This window comes from Diceros bicornis, chromosome 21 (genome assembly GCF_020826845.1).
Source record: "Diceros bicornis minor isolate mBicDic1 chromosome 21, mDicBic1.mat.cur, whole genome shotgun sequence".
NCBI lineage: Eukaryota > Metazoa > Chordata > Mammalia > Perissodactyla > Rhinocerotidae > Diceros > Diceros bicornis.
Window position 1 is genome coordinate 22,371,296 of NC_080760.1, and position 21,387 is coordinate 22,392,682.

General features: G+C 40.1%; 1 protein-coding gene across 2 annotated transcripts in view; it reads right to left on the bottom strand.

Annotated features, from left to right (window-relative positions):
* Window positions 1-21,387, bottom strand: part of DPYS (dihydropyrimidinase) — a 78,121-nt gene that overhangs the window by 42,631 nt on the left and 14,103 nt on the right. For both annotated transcript variants that reach the window (XM_058564771.1, XM_058564770.1), the window contains exons 2-6: window positions 20,086-20,244; window positions 15,119-15,298; window positions 13,430-13,619; window positions 1,684-1,840; window positions 316-457 (exon numbers count right to left, since the gene is read on the bottom strand). In XM_058564771.1, the coding sequence (XP_058420754.1) occupies window positions 316-457; window positions 1,684-1,840; window positions 13,430-13,619; window positions 15,119-15,298; window positions 20,086-20,244 (828 nt within the window). The remainder of the gene's footprint in view (window positions 1-315; window positions 458-1,683; window positions 1,841-13,429; window positions 13,620-15,118; window positions 15,299-20,085; window positions 20,245-21,387) is intronic.

Sequence of the window (21,387 nt, forward strand, 5' to 3'; positions counted from 1 at the left end):
CAGGTAGAAGGACTATAACATTTCAAAGACTTCAAGAATAATCCTTTTGGTACCCAATTTACATTCATCCCCTACTGTCTGCAAAATGGTGCAATACATCCTCTAAACTAAACTATGCAGAGAAGAAAATTATTTCTTTGCTGAAATTATCCTGGAGGATGGGTGATGGTGGTGGTGGTGTTGCACTCCCAGTCTCCACTCTAGTAAAAACAATCAAAAAGTTTCTCTATGAAGGTTTGTGGTTCTCTGGTCCTAAAATGGGCTAGATCCTGGCTGAAGAATTAGGCAAAACAGGCTGGATCCTGCAAAACTCACCACGCCTTTTTGCCATATTACTGACATCCGGTCTTCAACACCATTCACTCCGTTGGGAATCTTAGTAAAATCATCCTTCCCAACAGCTTTCTGGCAGGTGTTGAAAGTGCAGTGATCAGTCCCTGTTGTGGTTAGATCATCGCTGTAAAAGAAAAACACACGAGAGTGATGAGGGTGAGTAGACAGAATATGTCAGAAGGAAACTACCATAACCTTTCCTAACCTCCTGACCCCCTTCTCACCTGAAAGTCAGAAAACTGCAATGCAGAATGAGTAGCTTTTTCAAGTACATATTTCACCCATCCCCATCTCTATTCTAGGAAGCACTTTTGGAGAATAATACTCTTACAAGAAGCATGATGATAAGTTCTAGGCTCAGCTCCATCACTTACTGGTTCCGTGATTATGAGCTTCTCCAATGCTCAGTTTCTCATCTAGAAATTGATAATTACATGTACTTGATGATGATTATTTCAGGATCACTGGCAATAATGTAAGTGAAAATTCCTTGTGAGTAGAGTACTACATGAAGAGAACCATGGTGAATGCACATGAACAGAGGCAGCCCCTGGCCAAATGGCAATGTTGGGATGAGCAGAGATGTGACACTGGCTGAGGATATTGATGTCACCAGCAACAGGAATTCTGCTTTGGCTTGTGAATAATCTCGGGGATATAAAAGTGTGAAGGAGGGAGGAGGCTGAAAGGAAAGGGCAAGTGATCTCTTGTACAGTCTGTTATGAAAACCTCTTTAACATGAACCTAAGTATCTGTGAATAGGAGTGTCAAGATGTCCAAGAATGGTATAATTTTCAAGAAAAACGATCATAACATGCCAAAAAGTTGTGTCTCTGAAAATAGTTTGGATGGCTTTTCATTAAGATAGTCTCCACAAGAGCAGGATTTTGCCTTTCACTCCTACAGTGGCTCTGCCCTAGATCGTAACCCATTATACCTACACAACAGGCACATCTGGTTCTCAGGTTACATCAGTACAGGAAAAAAACTCAAGAATATTCTGAATGATAAAAATAAGGCATAATGAAGAGACCTGCTCTAGGCAACAACAGATAGAAAAGAGAAGGAAAAAATGAGAAATGAGTAAAATTTCAGTAGAAACGACCTGATTTCTCTGTGTCTATGAAAGGTTTTGACACCATATCATAAAATAATTAAGTGAATGCTCTTTGATCTCCAGATGAGGGCCTCCCAGGGCCTGTCAGGTCAAATAGAACAGAAGAGGTCAAGTAGAACAGGACGTCAATGGAAGGTGCAGATGGTAGGACAGAATCTCCTATACTCAAACCTGAGACTCATAAAACACCTAGTTTTGACAAAAGACTTCACAATCATCTGCTAAATGATTACTTAGCCAATAGATTCATGAGGAAGTCAGGTGTTGAAGGGTCCGGGCGCAGGGGTGGACCCATCACGTGGTGGGCTGCATGGTGCCATTCTTTACTCCAGTAGTGAGTGCCGTCGGTGCCGAGACTTGCCGCTATGGGCTCTCCATAGACCACCTTCCCTGGAAAGTTCAAAGGAAGCATTCAGTACCTTAATTTGCCCTTAAGTGAATCATCTGACAAACACATAAATATTAGTCTTCTCAGTCCTAGAAAAGGATAACATGAATCTCCAACTATAATTTATCTTTTATGAACAGGATTTAAAAACCAAAACTGTTGATTGAGTTCCAGTCAATGTGCATTGCATGTTGTGGTAGATGACTGTACCCACTCACTGATGTTAGCCTTGGCCACGTGGCTTACTTTGGCCAATTAATATGAATGGAAGTGACATGTGCTGCTTCCAAGCAGGAATTGTTAAAACCACAATGAGTTCTGCCATCCCCATTTTCCCTGTGTCATGAGACTGATAGAGGCTGTTCCCTCAGTTGTGTCTCAGAAGGAAGAGAATATGGAGCAGAGGCAGAGCCAACTCATGAGTATCAATGAGAAATACACCTCCGTAGTTGAAAGCCATTGATAATTTAGATTCATTTCTTACTGCAGCATAACCTAGTGAAAACTGGCTGACACATGTGCCATTCTAATGGAATCTTCTCAAAAATCCTATCTGGTAGATGCTATTATTATCTCCATTAAAAGATGAGGATGAAGCTTATGGGGTTAAATAACTTCTCTACAATTACATTCCATGCACTCAACATAGAAGGGATGGAAAAGTGGGATTTGAATCCAGGCATTTTGACTCCAGTGGTCCTAACTTCCATGCTATAGTACCCTGATAACAATTATCATATGGTCATATGAAGTTCAATCACAGCATATCTCTGTTGCAAATAGACTGATAATCTTTTCACACTCTAAAGAAAAGAAAGTCTAAGAACTTATACTAAATAAAAGAACACTCAGATAATAAAATTATAGCCAGAAATGCACATTTTAAAAATCATGCAAATGAGGCCATCAAAAGCACACAATGTTAGAAAAGTTAATAGTGCATAGTGAATTTGAATTTAAAATCAGACTCCTGTCTCTGATTAGCATTTGTCAGAATAATAGATTCCCTGGCATCAACCTGATCATATCCATGCAGTCATAAAGGAGAGTGCACAGAAGAGAGATGCTGGCATACCAAATTAGTTCACTCTGGTTAACCAGATGCCAAATTTTAGTTAAAATCCTGATATATAACTGCAGTTAACTGATTTCCTCAGAGAGTACTGACAGTGGATGGCCACCAGCTGTCTGAGTCATATTAAATTGGAATGTAGCACCCTATTGTCTCACAGATCATTTCTTCCCCAAACTAGCCACCTTCCTCTGGCTTGCCTAGGAATTTGAAAAACCATGAAAGCAAGGTTATTGAAGCCTAAGAAACTCCACTTCTTAAGTAACCAAGTATCAGGCTGTGGTCAATAAAATTATCCCCCAAGGACTTTGCCACTGTTAAGATCCTTCGCCTTCACGATGCGCTACCCTAAGTGAATCCCATCCCCCTCCTGTTTCTTGTGGTCCTAGTCCCAGAAAAGAGGAAATGCTGTTCCTATCTTGTTCTGGTCTGTAGAACAAGAAGCAATCATTTTTAATGTGAGCTAAGAGGTAATGTACTCTTTACTGGCGAGATAACAGGAGGGACATGATATTTTATTTGCAGGTATGAAGAGACCTTCCTATTCCAAGAGAACTTCTTACAGATGCTTGGACAATGAGAAACTGAGAGACTTGATCTGCAGTCACTTTACAAATTGCCAACTCAGGATTTTCCGTGGTGCTTCATCATAGAGGAAAGATTCTTATCACGTGTTCTATTCAATCATTTGGCCCATCAAGGCGATATGGGAATACAGTTCTAAAGTTCTACAATTTTAATAGCTCTCAGGAAAAATTAAAAGTGTCAGCATCTACCGGGAGTCTGCCAGGACTGTTTCAAAACCAGATGACAGGTCATTTCCTCAGAAGGCCTTAGTGCTTTTAAAATGTGACAGGCCACTTTTTTGGTATATACAACAAGCTCTTCATTATCTGGGCTATTATCAACTGTTTCCCCATTAAGCATCTGTAAATATCAAAAAATATATATATTTTTGCAATGAAAAAGTAAAAATTCCTAAGTATTCTTTCTCCTGTTTCACAATGGTTCTAAGATATTTTCAAAGAATTAAACAGCATGCAAGAGTAAAAAGGGGAAAGAATACAAGCAATCTGGATAATCTATAAACTGGAAAATCAAACTGGATAATTCAGCATAATTGTGGGTTCTGTTAGATTTGGGCCAAAAATAAAGTAATAATAAAAATAGCTAACATAAGTAGAGCACTCTATAGTTTGCAAATATAGCTTAAAGGTCATATCTCATTTGACCTTCAAGGCTACCTTCATGCTGCTTTGACAGATAAACTGACGTTCAATGAGACTAATTTGCCCAAGACATATGAGTAGTAAATGGTACACTAGAATTAGAACCCTAGTACTCTGCACGTTACTAGGAAAAGTGTTATTTTTCATTTCTTGGTAAAAAGCATGTATTTTTAAATGGTTAAGTCAACCACAAGCTATTTGTGGATGTGGCTGAACAATTTTCCAATTTCACTTACTGGTTTCATTATCTACGCTTGGCAGGTTGGTAATAAAAGTGCTATATCCATCCTAGTCTGGTACTCTCCTGATTGCATTCAAGACCAGATGGTTTCACCAACTCTTGGGAGATCGTCCATCTTCATCATTAATCTCCTCCCACCGTCTCAGCAAGATTCACATTACTTTGTACCCTGTCTACCTATAAGTGTTCTCTCCTTATTTCTCCATCCTTTGGCTCAAAACCCAAAAAGACTCTGCACGTAGGATGCAATCTCTCACTTAAAGGAGTTTTGCTCTTGGAGAAATTCTAAAGATTTCCAAATAATGAAACACATCAAACCAATCCAAACTTCCCCCAACCAGACAACTCGCTTATTAGATGAAAGTAACAGAGCGGATGTTAACACCTGATGTGGATTTGGGAGCAGCAGTTAACTGAGTCACAGGGTCTGCTAGAGAAGGTTGAAAGATGCAGAGAAGCTGGCATAGGTGCCCAGGAGTGCAGGCATTGGCTGCCAAACAGAAAGCCAAACACATTTATAAAAATAATTTTTCCTAGCTAGAAGGATAGAGTAGAACCTTCCTGGGCTCTGTTTTGATTAAAAGTATTACATTTACAAAGGAAGAAAATAATTGAGAAGGAAAATACACAGAAGCAGCATAACAGAGTAGATCACACAGATTTAGATTCAAGTCTTGATTTTGCTACTTTTTAGTCGATGACCTTGCATAAGATGAGTCCTTGCTCTTAATCTCAGTTTTTCTCATCTATGAAATGAGATCACAGTGTCCCTCTAGTGTGGCAATTTTGTGAAGATCAAATAAATTAGTGTATATGAAAGTACCCCGCATCTTCCTAGGACCTTGGAGTCACTTCATGTTATGGGCTGAATTGTGTCCCTTGCCAAAATTCAGATGTTAAAGTCCTAACCCCCAGTATCTCAGAATGTGACTGTATTTGGAGAAAGGGTCTTTTACAGAGGTAATTAAGTTAAAATGAGGTCATTAGGGTGAGCCCTAATCCAATGTGTTTGGGACCCTTATAAGAAGGGGAAATTTGGACATAGACACACCTAGAGGAAACACACAGGGAGAAGACAGTTGTCTACAAACTAGGGAGAAAGGCCTGGAACACATCTTCCTTCACTGCCCCCAGAAAGAACCAACCCTGCCAACACTTTGATCTTAGATTTCTGGGCTCCAGAATTGTGAGAAAATAAATTTCCCATCGTTTAAGCCACCTAGTCTGTGGTAATGTGTTACAGCAGCCCCAGCCAACTAATACATTCCACAAATGTCAGTTTCCTTATGGGTACACCGTTCTACTTTAAAAAATGTTTTTAAATGGCCAGTTTTCAATGCTTTGCAACTAGACATAAGGTAAATCCTCTTGTTCTAAATTTCAAGGACAGGAGGGGTGGTCAGATGATCACATACAAGAAAGAACAAAGAAAGCCTGAGATTCAAATCCACCTGGACTCAGCCACACATTAATCCTTTCTTAGGAACAGCACTGGTTACCAAGCATCAGGTCATCATACTCGTGTAAAGGAGATCTGTTTTACAAAACAAATCTATTCAGCACTGACAAGCAGTGGTCAGTGCGACCACATGGAGAGAGAACGGCCACTGAGTGGACCCTTCTCCTCCTTATTCCCCAAACACAACAGGAACATACAGAGCCAGAGTTTAAATAAAATGGAAAATAGGACATCTAAAACCACTCTGTAAGAGAAGTTTACATTTTACAGCAATAAGCCTGGAAAATAAAGCTTTCTCCGATAAGGGAAAACCAAAACCCAAACCAAATCAAACAAACAGAACCCCAACCACAATGGAGCCGAGTTCACTGTAAGCTACCTGAGACCCAAAATTATCTTAATCATCTTTGCAACTCCAGTGCCTAGCACCTATTTGGTGTCCAATAACTTGTTTTTTCTATGAAAATTATAAAGAAAATATTTTATTAATAAGTTCAAATGAGAGTCATATTTATACCCTAAAGAAAGGAATATGGATATAAAAATAGAGTTGAACTTTATTAATAGACAAGTTCAACTGGAAACTGAAAAAAAAAAGCTTTGAAAAATTTCAGTCATAACTGGGAAACAAATTATAACAGATATATAGCAAGTAGAGCATCAAGTAAGTTGCTGAGAGAAATCACCACCATTCTAAGCAAAGTACCAGAAAAATAGTGAATTCATGTATCCATGTGCATGCAAGTTCTGCTGGGAGGTGGGGAGGAGAGGTGAGCAATGTATTTTTTAAAAGACTATTAACAATTCCACGTGCCAACACGTGGCAGAAAAGGAACATGTATAATCAAAGCTACTCAAACTAAAATAAAGTGTCACTGAAGCCAATGGCACATATTGACACCTATAGTATTTGACAAAGACTAGACTGCGCTGGGTGAAAGAGGTCTGGGCTGGGCAGACTGGAACTCCCATACGAGACACGATTGCAGCTAGTTTGTCCCACTTTACACTTGGGGTATGCAGCAAGGGAGGCAGACTCTGCTTCTGGAAGGAAAGGATAACACCATAGGCACAGCCTTCTGATTCCCTTGCCTCATTTTTGCAAGGTGGCTTGTCACAGGAAGGATGCAAACTAACCTAGTTCTAGTTACTCACTTTAGATTAACTAAAACTTAAAATAAGCATGAAATTGAAATGCCTTGCAAACTGTCAAAGGCAACTCAGTTTTTAATGGCTTGAATGTGAATGTTTTATTCTTTTTCCTGTAACCTGCTTTTCACTTTTTATCACAGGTGCTAAATGCTAAAAGAAAATATCAGGGTATGAACTAAGGGAAACCTCAGGCTCCAAATCAAAGTTGGCGGACTGGATGTGCATTCCCATCTCTGCCTTCCCCGTTCACATCAAAACCCTGATGAAGACGGACAAAAGACGAACAATATCCATGGCTGCGTTGAGAATGAAAGAGGAACCATGGCTGACCAGACGTTTTGATTGATTTTAGGAAGACAGAAAGCAGATGGGACGGCAACAGCTAATGAAGGCAAGTAGAGGGAGCTACACCTGAACTCAAAGGAGTAGACAGTGCCATGAAGAACATTCTTCCTAGGGTGGAAAGGGCAGTAACAGCGAAGGGAAGGGGACAAGTGGGGGCAGTTAGCACCCACCCTCACCTCTGCCTGGGGAACAAAGCTTCCTAAGGTGGTGCTGACGCTACAGAGTGAAGCCTCCACACCTGAAACTGAAGCTCCCCAGTGACCACGCCCCACCTACATTCACAATGCTCTCAGTCATTGCTCTCATTCAGGGCAGGGGCCTGCTCAGGAAACAGACTTGGACAGCAGCAGAGGAGAGCCACACCAGCTCCCTAGTCTAATCACCTGAACTGTCCAGTCACGAATATGGAAAGCCCAGGATGACCAGACACTTGAAGAAAAATCAAACACAAAAAGAAGTGCAGGGCCAAGATGTTAAAAAACTGAAGAACTGACTCAGCAAGAAACAGAGATTATCCAGAAAATAGAAGAGTTTTAAAAAATCTTCACTAATATTCTTACAGAGATAAAGAAGATAATGTATCTATTGAAATAAAAAAATAAGTAACTGTGGAGAAAAAGAGCTATCGGAGAACAAAAAATGTTTTCTTGGAAATAAAAATATGATCACCAAAACAAAAGTTTATTAGAAGGGCAGAAAAAGTAGACAAAAACCTTCTCCAAAATGTAGAACAAAAATTCAGATTTTTTTTTTTAAAAAGATGAAAATAGGTAAAGGACACGGAGGATTAACTCAAGAGGTCTGATGAGGGAGGATTCAGGAGAAGGAACAGAGAAAACTAACATGAAAGAAAGAATAGAAGAAAAATTTTCAGAATCAAAGATCACTCTTTAGGTTGAAACATTCATCTGTACATGAGGGTGAATTTTTAAAAGGCATGCTGCTAAATATACTGTTAACAAAATTTCTGGACTTCTAAGATGAAGAGGAAAAACAAAAATCTTCCAGATGGTGAAAAAACTGAGTGACCAAGAACAAGAATTTTATTGGCATTTGCCTGTTCATCAGTAACACTGGATGCCAGAAGAGAGTGAAATGGTACCCTTATAATTCAGACGGAAATAATTCTGAACCTAGAATTCTATGCCCATTCAAATTGCCAAACACGCCTGAGGACAAGGAATCAGAAAATTTACCTTCCAACACTCTTCCTTTAAAAATTACCTGAGAATCTTCAATATACTTCAAGGAAAGGGGAGATGTGGGAACCAGGAAACAGTACATCCAACCTAGGATGCTGTGAAAAGAAATCCTAGGAAGACATCTCTACAGTGGGCTTGGAAAGTAACCATCAAAAATAAAACAGAAAGACAAAAGATTCTTCTAAGAAAGATCCTTTGCAAAAGAATCTCTGTAAGAAGAGCTGATCTCATTCACTAGAAGCTGATTCCACTCAATAGAAGGTATGATGAAGCAGCTGGAAAATCTTCATGATATAGTAAAGAAGACACGTCACTTTTCTGAACCTATTTTAAAAAGAGCTAATTGGAAAAATCCCAAGGGGAAAAAAAAGCTTTACAAGACAATAATGGTCTAAATACGCAGCAAACTAAAATAAGGCACGCTTTTAATCTCCTTGGAGGGCTGGAAAGGAAACCCACTTGACCCTGACACTTGGCAGTTGCTTCTCTGAGAGTTAATTTGAATGACACTAGCTTGCACTCCAAGGCAGTGACATAAATTTCTCTGAGGTTCTCTTCTCACTAATTGTTTCTACAGAGAAGACTATTTCCACACTCTTACATTGTCACAGTTCTAAATTTTGGACAACCTATAGACAAAGCATGGGAGACCTAATGGTAGCTACAGAGCCAACTGAAAAGGCTGTAATCCCTGACCGTGTAAAGATGATAACACAGTTGACAGAAGTTTGGAGGAGGCAGAGAGGGTGATGCAGGGCCTCTAAACTCATTTCCAATCTAGCAGAGAATGAAGAGATACCACTAAAAATCATAGTCAAAACACATAAATTCAAGTATATTATTTGAAGTGACAATTATTACTAACAAAACTCATGAGGTGACAGGTAAGATTTACATGAATTAAATTGCTCATTTTTCATAGTTGAGAGTCAACGGATACTGTTAAAAATTATAAGTTACTACTTACAAAGTTATGGTTTAGAATTTTGGAGATAACCACCAAAAAACTGAAGACATATGGTTAAAAATCTCTAGTTCCAAGGACTGAGTTGAGGGAGATAGAGGATGTTTTACTTTCTATTTAATACATTCTTGATCATTTCCATTCGTGGCATGTTTTTCTTTTAATAATGATTTAAAAATAACAAAATGATAATGTTTTAAATAAGTTTTTAAACATGTAAGGCCCAAAACAAAACCAATTAGGTATAAACTTGCTATCCACATTTCTCAATTCTGAAGCCAATTTCCCCTTGAACAGAGTGGAGAGTAGTGGAAAAAATTGGGGCTTTGGGGTCAGAGGGACTTGGGCTTGAATTCCAGGTTTGACACTTACTAGTAAAGGGACCTTGGGCTTAATTTACCAAACTTTTCCAAGCCTCAATTTCATCAGTCACAAAACAGTGATACAATTTAGCTTGAAGCATTGTTATGACATTTTAAAAGATAATGTATATTAAAATGCACATTGATGAGATAATATACAATAAAACCTGAAACGATATAAGGTATATTAAAATATGTGCCAGGCACATATTAAGCCATCAACAATGTTGGTTGTTATAATCACTAACCCTCATGTTGCTTTCCTCTGGGTATATAGTTGGCAATTCAACAATAAAACCACACTTAATAGCATTGCATTTCTAGGCCACTGCAATAAAGACAATTAACAACTGGATATCTTTTGTGCCTCCTGGAGCAGTGCTTCTCAAACTTTAATATGCATATGAATCACCTGGGGTTCTAGTTACAAGTGCACACTCTGATTCAGGGGGTCTGGGATGGGGTCCAAGGCTCTGCAGTTCTAATGAGCTCTCAAGAGATGTTGAGGCTGCATTCTCAGGACCACAGTCTGAATGGCAAGGCCCTAGATGATAGAATGGGCTGGCAAAAGTATTTACAGATTGGAAATATTCATATTATAATCTGTAAGGCTGAATTGTTTCTTATTTAAACAAGATAATAATAGACTTGTATTGCTCTTTTACGTTAAGAAATTATGTTAGATAATAAACGATTACAGACAGAGTAGATGGATCTTCTGTAAAACATCAGTGTGGTCCACCAGCTCTTGTCACTCTGCACTCTCCTGGGATAGGTCTTTGGGTTGCTGATGATGCTGTCACCACGGGAACGATTTGGCACTGTTTATGTTCAACCCTCCCTGCTGCTCCCTTCCTGTTCCTGCTGGATCACATGCCTTGATCACATGCTGGGGTGGGAAATCTCTCATGTTAATCGATTCTGGAGCTCTGCTGCCTCTTTGACAATCATGCATTAGAGTATTTTCACAAGTGTTATTACAGTAAGTCTGACTCAACTAGAACATTTGGGGTGACATTTAGATATTCCAAATTTACAATCCCTTTGGAAAGAAATTTAGCAATATCCAAAAAGCACATATGCATTTACCCTTTGAACCAGCAGTCTCACTTCTGGGACTCTACCCTGAGGATACCCTCTTGTGGTAGGCAGAATAATGGTGCCCCAAATATGTCCATGTCCTAATCCCCATAACCTGTGAATATGTTACCCTACATGGGAAAAGGTATTTCACAGGTGTGATTAAATCCAGGACTTGAGATGAGGTGATTATCCTGGATTAATCAGGTGGGCTCAATGTAACACCAGGGTTCTTAAAGGAGAAGAGAGAGGCAGAAGAGGAGATACTGCAAAGTTCTCAACCCACCATCATTGGCTTTGAAGATGGAGGAAGGGTACACGAATAAAGGAGTGTGGGTGGTCTCTAGAAGCTGGAAAAGGCAAGGAAAGGGATTCTCCCTAGAGCCTCCAGAAAGGAACACAGCCCCGGTGACACCTTGGTTTTAGCCCAGTGTCAGCCTTCTGACTTCCAGAACTATAAGATAATAAATTTGTGTTGTTTTAAGCCACTAAGTTTGTAATAATTCACTACAGCAGCAATAGAGAACTAATACACCTTCCACATATGAAATAGCATATGCATAAGGCCATCACTAAAGTTTTATTCGTAACAGCCAAAGATTGGAAACAACCCAAATGTCCATCAGTAGGGGACTAGCTGAACAAATACAGTGGCATACTCTGTAGAAAAGAATGAGGAAACTCCCTATACCTAATATGAGCTGACTTTTGGGACATACTTTCAAGTAGAAAAAAAGCAAGATACCGAACACTATGTATAGTATTTTACCTTTCATGTAAGAGAGAGAATATACATATAGTCTGTTTTTGTGCAGAGAAACACTATAAAGATAGGCAAAAAATAAATTATAATTACTTATGGGGTGTGGAATGAAGGAGCTAGGGAAGGAATAAGACTTCTCTGAGAACACATTTTTTAACATACAATTTTGATTTTTGGACCATGTAAACGTTTTACATGGTCAAAAAATAAAATTAAATTTTAAAATAAAATTAAAATGTCCACACAAGTTTAATAGTTTTCTGCCTATGATTTGCATTCTAAAACCTTCTCTAGATTTTTACTCTGCTCCTAATGGAATTTTATCCCAGTGCAAAATAAATACCCAAGATCAAGAAACTGTTTCCTGATAGAACTATCAAAATTGTAGCTCACTGGTGGGTTAAGATCGCCCATTTCTGCTGATTTTGTTGTTTCTTAAGTCATATTCTGACACTAATGGACCTGACTGACAGGCTGTAGGACATGGTATACGACATAACGATGCAGGCAATTATAGAACCAATTTCACAGAGTTAGCAACTGCGCCATCTGGTGGCAAAAGTCTAATACTATAACTTTAAAATGGCACTTTCTTTTTGAAGTGCTGTGCTCTTTTATAGGTTCTGAAATTGATGTGGGGGAAAAGGCAACCAGAAATGGTTGGTGAAGACCTTATTAACTCCTATGTGAAACTGAGTTTACTCTTAACATAAGGTATTGATGGATTACATTTTAAAAATCCATTCAGTTTGCACAAACTCCTTATTAAAGTTTCATGCAACAATAAGCAATTCTGAAAAAATTTATTTTAGTGTCAATTATAGACATGCAAAATCTATTTTCATAGTTTGTATAACCCATATTATAAAAATGCAGCCAGTTTCAGTTTAAACAAACAGACAAACAAACAGCCAGGATGATTTACAAGACCATTTCTGATTATTCGGGTTCCTAAAAGTGAGACGATAAAAACTACTGGCACATCCCAGGAGGGTCTACAGTCAATGATTAAAATGCACCTTATTCATTTTTTGTCCTTCCTTTATAAATACTGCAAATGAATGAAATTATTTCTCTGCCCAATTCTTATCGAAAATAGAAGATTTTCTCTTTCTTTTAAGATATTTACATATTAAATGGAACTAAATAACTGAGGCAATTAGGCAATTTGGGGTAAAAATAACTTTGGTTTTAAAATCTTAAAATAACTGTCATGAAAATACTATTTGGATAATTGCTTCAATTGTGCCAACATCCAAGTTGCTATCAGACAAATCCGTTCAACTCAAAAGAAATTAGTTGAGCACCTACCATGTGCCCTGCCCTACCCTGATCCAGGTTCTGGAGGGACAGAGGAGATGCCTAAGAGATAGGGAAGCCTTTTTAAAATTAACTGGAGACTTTGCGTTTAGCCATCAGATTAAAAATCGAGCTGCTGCTGGTGTTCAGGGTGGGGACTTGTGACTGCAGGAAATGCCTTGAGGTTCCAAAGATGGCAAAAAAATAACCCGAAGGAAGAGAAGCAGTCACAAAGGTGAGCAAAAAGGACAAAAACAGACATGCAGGATGAATGAAAACAGAAAGGATGCTAATAAAAAGGGAGGAAGAAAAGTTGTGGAAATTCACATGCAACTTTCCCACAAGCAAAAGCAGAGGATGCAGTTCCCTGACGTCACTCCTTAGCTAACCCTGAGCTATCTGAGGGGAGAGCTCAGGAATTACCATCTCTCCTCGCATCGGCGATCACCTTTGCCGCAGACTTGCTCATCACGTGCACGATGTAGAGAGGGCAGTTCACAGCGCTGGCTATGGTGATGGCTCTCAGCGTGGCCTCGGCCTCCACCGCTTCCGGGCGGCACAGCTCGTGGCCCTCGGGGCCTGTTATCCCCAGTGCCAACATCTTTTTCACTCCCTAAAAAGGCAGCAGGAACATACATACATGCAAGAAAAGTTTACTAATGACAAATGCCATTATTTTATTGTAAAATAAATATGCTGCTAGGCTGTTAGATATGTAAAGTATAGGTGTGTGAATGTGTGTGTGTACACACAGTGTGCTAATACTCTGATAGCATCCGTCAATTCTTCGCATACATATTTCACAATTAAATTACTTTGATTGAAAAGGTGAAAAAGATATGAGGTTAGTTCTAGTCCCATTCTCTGAAAAACGGTGTCCATACTAAGACATTATTCCGGCTGGCGCCGTGGCTTAGCGGTTAAGCTCTCGCGCACCGCTACTGGCGGCCCGGGTTTGGATCCCGGGCGTGCACCGATGCACCGCTTCTCCGGCCATGCTGAGGCCGCGTCCCACATACAGCAACTAGAAGGATGTGCAACTATGACATACAACTGTCTACCGGGGCTTTGCGGAAGGAGGAGGACTGGCAATAGATGTTATCTCAGAGCTGGTCTTCCTCAGCAAAAAGAGCAGAATTAGCATGGATGTTAGCTCAGGGCTGATCTTCCTCACAAAAAAAAAAAAAGACTTATTATTGGTTCAGAACAAACAAAATATTCTAGCCCCAGTGTTAGCTGTAGTGACTCTTGGGATTATATTATGTGGTTAGTTCTACTTTTTACTGAATCATAGTCTTCAGTGCCCTCTCCCCCAACCCACCGAGTGATATTAGACCAGTTATTTCCCCTCTCCATGTTATTTCTTCCTTACAAAAAAGGCAGGGAGTCAGGACTCAGAGTGTTCAAATGCCTTGCTGGTATCATCACACAGCTAGGAAGTGGAAGTCAAGTTTAAACCCTGGTCTGTTGAAGATGACTGCTCGTGCTCCTTTCTCATTATCCCCAATGCCTCCTGGCTACTGAGCCTCAATCTCCCTGACTTTAATGGGAACTGAGCCTAGGGAGAGAAAAAAATCAGCTAAGATAAAGGGTAAGAGACAGCTCTTTAAATCTTGCATCTGGTATACCCCTTGGGCATTAATAACAGAACTAACACGAGAAATAAATATCATCTAAATTCCTCCAGAGCACATTTTAATACCCAGTTTCTGAAGACTGAGGCTTTAAACAGCTACCTGATACACTGTTTAAGTCATCAGATTCCACTGATGTCCACGTATCGGCATTCTGAGCCAACAGCCTGAGCTACTAAAAAAAAAGTGCTGGGGACACAAAGAAAAATATTTGTGTTTTTATAAGAAAACACGTTTGAGATCTAATAGCTGGTTTGAAAAACGGAAATCCTTATTCAAATGCATATACCACCTGAATAAAACTCAGAGCAGGCAATCAAGGAATCCGAGTCAAAGGTTTCCAAGTCAAAGAAAATTAGTTTCTGGATTTCCATTCTTCCAATGCATTAAATGAGGTTACCTACTTGGGGCCAGTCATCTCCACCTGAAGCTACGGCCGTTTTCATTCCTGTAAAAGCTCTGGAGTGCGAATGCTTACCTCTGCAATCAGGTCTCCGTTTTCCGCATGGACCAGAGCAATTGCTCCGATGTCCTTGCACTGAGAAAAGGCAGCGTACAGCTCCACGTCTCTCACCATGTACAGATCTTTATAGGCCATAAACATCTTGAAAGAGTTCACACCTTTATCCCGGGTCAGGATTTTCATTTCTTCTTTAACCTAGAAGCGAAGAACAACCACACCAAAATGTCACTCTTCAATTTAAAGATAATTTCAGCATTCTCCAAAATGTTGCATTTGGAAGAGAATTAAGTAAAATAAGGACACCAGTTTAGTTCCAGAACAATGCAACTCAGGTCCTGATCTTTCCCCCAGGTTAGAGCCCGTTGCCTCTGATGAATTGTTGCTGCTATGCTACTTTTAAATCACGAAAGAGTTAATAGTTTCCCCAAAGTACTTCATTTCTATACTTAGATATAAAGTTTTCAGCATTCATCTCCCAATGTGAGGAAATTATTCTAGAAAATGAAAACACAGTCATTTGGCAGCAACAGAAGCAATCATGTCTCTAGAACAACTCAAAGCAAATGTGAGGTAAAGGTTTGGGCTCAAATCCGAAACCCACAGGATGAGTTCTTAGATGTTGGAAGTAGAAGATGTACCTTGACCCATCGGCAGCTCCTAGGAGGTGAGAGACTCTGGACCAGTGGAAATCCTCAAGAGCCTTCAGGGTTGCCAACTAAAAGGTTCTGGTGACCAATTCCAATGTGTGTGTGCTGGGGGGGGTGGGGGCGGGGGGTAGTTTCCCCACACCATGAAGCGATTCTCCAGACACCAGCTGGGTATCGTACAATTCAATTAAATTCTGGCACTATCTGGAGATAGCTTCAGTTTCCACAGGTTAAGGGTTCAGTCCTACAAGACTGCATTACCACCCTGATGCCCCTTCCTCACTCTTTCGAATGCCAGTTGCAAGCCCAGGTAATTACTTGTGCTTCTGACTGAAGGCCACAGATTGGAGGTTCCAACAACCCCCTCCTTGGGTTTGATTAATTTGTAGAGTGGCTCACAGAACTCAGAGAAACATTTTACTTACTGGATTACCGGTTTACTATAAAACGATATAATTAAGGATACAGATGACAGACATCCAGATAGAAGGGATGCGTAGGGCAAGGTATGGGGAAGGGCATGGAGTTTCCATGCTCTCTCCAAGCACGCCACTCTCCCCAAAGCTCCAGGTGTTCACCAACTCAGAAGCTCTCTGAACCCAATCCTTTCTGGTTTTTATGGAGGCTTTATTACATAGGCATGAGTGATTAAATCATTGGCCATTGGTGATTGACTCAACCTCCAGCCCCTCTCCACTCCCTGGAGGTTGGGGGGTGGGACTGAAAGTTCTAACCCTCTAATCACACGGTTGGCTCCTCTGGCAACCAGACTCCATCTTTAGGTGGGGTCCAAAAGTCTCTCAATTAACATAACAAACGACACCTTTGTCTCTGTCATCACTTAGAAAATTCCAAGCGTTTTAGGAGCTCTGTGCCAGAAACACGGATGAAGACCAAACATATATTTCTTATAGATCACAATATCATGCCAATGGTAAGAGACAAGTTAAGATCAAAACTGGCTTAGTAATTGCCCTTGCAGGTCTAACTCCTGCCTCAATAAAGACTAAAAACTTCAAAGGAAAACTCATGGGCCGGCCCTGTGGCTTAGCAGTTAAGTGCATACACTCCGCTACTGGCGGCCCAGGGTTCGGATCCCGGGCTTGCACCGACGCACCGCTTTTCCAGCCATGCTGAGGCCGAGTCCCACATACAGCAACTAGAAGGATGTGCAACTATGACATACAGCTATCTACTGGGGCTTCAGGGGAAAAACAAAAAGGAGGAGGATTGGCAATAGATGTTAGCTCAGAGCTGGTCTTCCTCAGCAAAAAGAGGAGGATTAGCACGGATGTTAGCTCAGGGCTGATCTTCCTCACAAATAAAAAAAAAAATTAGAAGATTTGACCATATAAAATTGTTTGAACTTCCATATGCTAAAATGCGCACATACACACCAAATAAAAAATATATAAAAATATAAAATATAAAACAAAAATATATAACAAAAATATAAAAATATATATATATATATATACAGAAGGCATAGGATTATTGCTCTTAGTTGGTAAAAGCTCTTACAACTTGATAAGAAAAACCCTAACATTCTAGGTGAGAAATCTTACCAACAATTCAAACAGTAAATACAAATGACTAATAAATATGAAAAAATGTTAACCTTCCTACTGATTAAAAAGTGCAAAATAAAACAATGCAGTTTTTTTCTACTGAATCAGCAAAGGTTAAAAATGACAATATAACATGTTAAGTTACTCACTTCCATCACTATCTATTCCCTTACTATCACCTGGCACATTATAAATTTACTTGTTCATGGCCTGCCTCCTCCACTAGAATTTCAGCCCCATGAGAGCAGGGGCTTTGTATGGTTTGTCCTTTATATCCTAGAACAGTGCCTGGTGCATAGTGGGCACACAATGACTATTTGCTGAATGAATGAATGAATGAATAGAGAGAGAGAGAGAAAAAGGAGTGAAAAAACACCAGAATGTTGACAGTGGTCATCACCAAAATGACAGAATGAGCTCTACGATATGTTAAGTGACAAGGCAAGGGCAGAATTTGATACAGTGATATAGGACTCGACACAGTTTTGCTGTTTTTTTTTTTTACTTTTCTATAGTTTCAAATTTTCTACCACAAGTATATTATTTTTATAGTCAAAAAAAATGCTTTAAATATTGTTAACATATTCACATGATGGGCTTCCCAAAGGCGATTATGATCTGTGTTGCTCAGATGAATGCCTATTACTGCCTTTGTGGAAGAGGCTTTCCAAGGGCGACCCCATTGATCATTCCTCTCGTCCACAGCCACGGGTAAGTCCCATTACACTGCTCCCAGGCACAGTAGCTTAAGCCTTGCTACTCCAAAGCGTGGTACCCGGACCAGCAGCATCAGCATCACCTGGGAGCTTGCCAGAAATGCAGAATCTCAGGCCAGCCCAGACCTGCTGTTACGGGTTGACTTGTGTTCCCCCCCCCAGACTCATACTATAAAGCCCTAACCCCCCAGTACCAAATGTGACCTTTATTTGGAAATAGGGGCATTGCAGATGTAATTAACTAAGATGAGGTCAGTAGGGTCATAATCCAGTGTGATTGGTGTTGATAAAAAGGGGAAAGTTGGACACAGACACACACAGGGAGCACGCCACGTGAAGATGGAGACAGGGAGTGGGGTGATGCTTCTGTAAATCAGGAACACCCAAGATCGTCAGCAAACCGCCAGAAGCTGCTGAGAGGCATGGAACAGATTCTTCCTCAAGGCTCTCAGAAGGAACAACCCCACCAAACTGGATCTTGAAGTTCTAGCCTCCAGAACCGTGGGACGATAAATTTCTGTTTTAAGTCCCCCAGTTTGTGGTTCTTTGTTACAGCAACTTTAGCAAGATATCACACTTACTGAACATAATCTATATTTTATGTTCACCAGGTAACAATTAGCACACTGAAGCATGAGAAACACTGGTAAGGGAAAACATCATCACCTTGCTCTATCTTATAAAATAAGAGAGAGGAAGGAAGGGAGGGAGGAAGAAGGGAAGGCAGGAAGACCCTAAAAGCACAAAAGAGATCAGCTGCAGCACTTACAACGGCATTCTGGAGAAAAATTAACTTTAGCTGTGGACTATAAACCTTGCTATTGTTTGCTGAACTATCTGTTCAAGATTGATTATTTGTTTTATATTAACTTGGTGTCTAAAGCCCAATTTTTGGGGGGAAGTAGGGGCATAAGTTGCATGGTAACTTCAAATAAAGTCACCCTTAGTGAACTCTTTCTGGTAAAAAGATTTCTGATTAAGTCCAATAAGGAAAAACATGTTCTTGATTTAAATCACAAGTAAAAATTTCTTCCAAAGTACACACACATATTTTTATGGGGAGAAATGAACACATATTTTAACATGTCTCAAAACTGTCTTTTCCATCTGAATCGTGTTATCATTTCTGCTCTGGCCTAAGTAATTAGCGGACATGGAAGGTTATTAGCTAAGCTGTATCGTGAAATGATTTGACCAGATGTTGATATTAGCAGAGCAGTGTAGGAAGAACACCAGGTTACCACACAGCTGGAGAAGGCCTTGAAAATGTTCCCAGTCTGTTCCCTCCTTGGTTTTTCTCCAGGTATGAAACATTTCTAATTGAAGTTCTTCTTTTTTTTTTTTTTTTTGTGAGGAAGATCAGCCCTGAGCTAACATCCATGCTAATCCTCCTCTTTTTGCTGAGAAAGACTGGCTCTGAGCTAACATCTATTGCCAATCTTCCCCCTTTTTTTTTTTTCCCCAAAGCCCCAGTAGATAGTTGTATGTCATAGTTGCACATCCTTCTAGTTGCTGTATGTGGGACGCGGCCCCAGCATGGCCGGAGAAGCGGTGCGTCGGTGTGCGCCCAGGATCCGAACCCGGGCCGCCAGTAGCAGAGCGCGTGCACTTAACCGCTAAACCACGGGGCCGGCCCTCTAATTGAAGTTCTAATCTGAGGAAAAATACTATTTAAAAGAGTCTGAAGTTGTTGATGTTGAGAAAAAGGGAGATCAGTACTTTTTAAAATTACATTTAAAATATTTACAATTCATGAATTAAATATTAGGAAAGGCTATTGTGAATGAGTGTAAAGGATTTATCCCATCATCTTTATATTATCTTTTTTTAATTTTAGTGTTTAAAATTGATAATACTTCACAGGATTCAAAATTCAAAAGGTACAAAAGAAAATGGAATGGAAAGTCTTCCCTCCAGTTCTGATTTCTAGTCATCCAGATAGCAACAAACATCACCAGTTTCTTACGTTTTGACATTACCAGTTTCTTGATCTGGTACAGAGCAAGGACTAGGGAACTAAAAGGAAGAAATTGGACCCCCAGATGGTTCACCTGGTCACTCCACCACGTCACGGCCACATGAAGGCTGTAGTCGCAGCAGACTTTGGGGTCAGCCCAGCTTCGCCAGGTCTCGAAGGCCTCGAGGAGGGAGCCGCCTTTATGAGGGATGGCAAAATCGATGATCATGGTGGTGCCTCCTGCCAGGGCAGCCTGGAATCACAAGAGGGTTTCAACAGGTTAGTCATCCATTTTCTAGTTAAGTCATTTATCTCCTCGAACAATATGCATTTGCAAGCACGTGGGCAAACTCAATGGGTCCGGGAAATTGACAAAGATGCTGCCTGTTTAAAAGACACAGAGGGACCTGAATAGACTTTCCATAAATTAGAGTTTGAAGTATTAAAACTGCTGGAATTGCTTCTGTAGAAAGAATGACATAGCTGATGAAATGAAAATGGCTTTGACCCAAAGAAAACAGAATGAGGACTGTAAAGAAAAAACGAAATGGAAAAATGGAGAAGATTGAAAAATTTTCCTTCTCAGGGAAACTCTACTCATTATTGTAAAATCCCATTTCATTAGAATCAATCTTGGTGAATTGTTCTCCAACTACTCTGTGATCCCCTCAGAATCCTGGGGACTCACGTGATTCCCACCTCACCCTCATTCCCCACAACCAACTGGCGACTCCATTCCCACTGCTCTGGTCTTGGGTCAGACTCTTCTCATCTCTCACCTTGATCTGTGTGTCTCCAGTTTACTCCCATTGCCTCCAATACAAACCCCTCACTGCAACTGGAGAGATATTCCAAAGCACAAATGTGACTCCTTGATGCCAAAGCTTAAAACTGAACGCTTCTCACTGCCTCTGGAAGAAAGTTGAACTTTCCTAACGCGATCTATGAGGCCCCGCACGATCCACCTCAACTCTTACGTTCTCCTTAGCAAATTATATTACCTTACATTACAACTAATTTAAAAACTAAATTACTAAATCAAGTGTCTTTTGACTACCTATTGGCAATTATTTTATTTAAACTAAAATAACAAGGTGTTTAATGTGCTTTTAACTATTGTATTCAAACAATGTAGGTGAAGAAAACAAACACAGGCAGAAAGGTATGGTGCGCAGTGGTTAAGGGCACCAGCTGAGGAGGCTTACTGGCTCCAGGCACAAAGCACAGATCCAGCATTTATCAGCTGTGGTACCTGAGCAATTTCTTTCTTTATTTCCTTCTCTCTCTTTTTTTGTTTTTTGGTGAGGAAGATTAGCCCTGAGCTAACATCTGTTGCCAATCCTCCTCTTTTTGCTGAGGAAGATTGGCCCTGGACTAACATCCATGCCCATCTTCC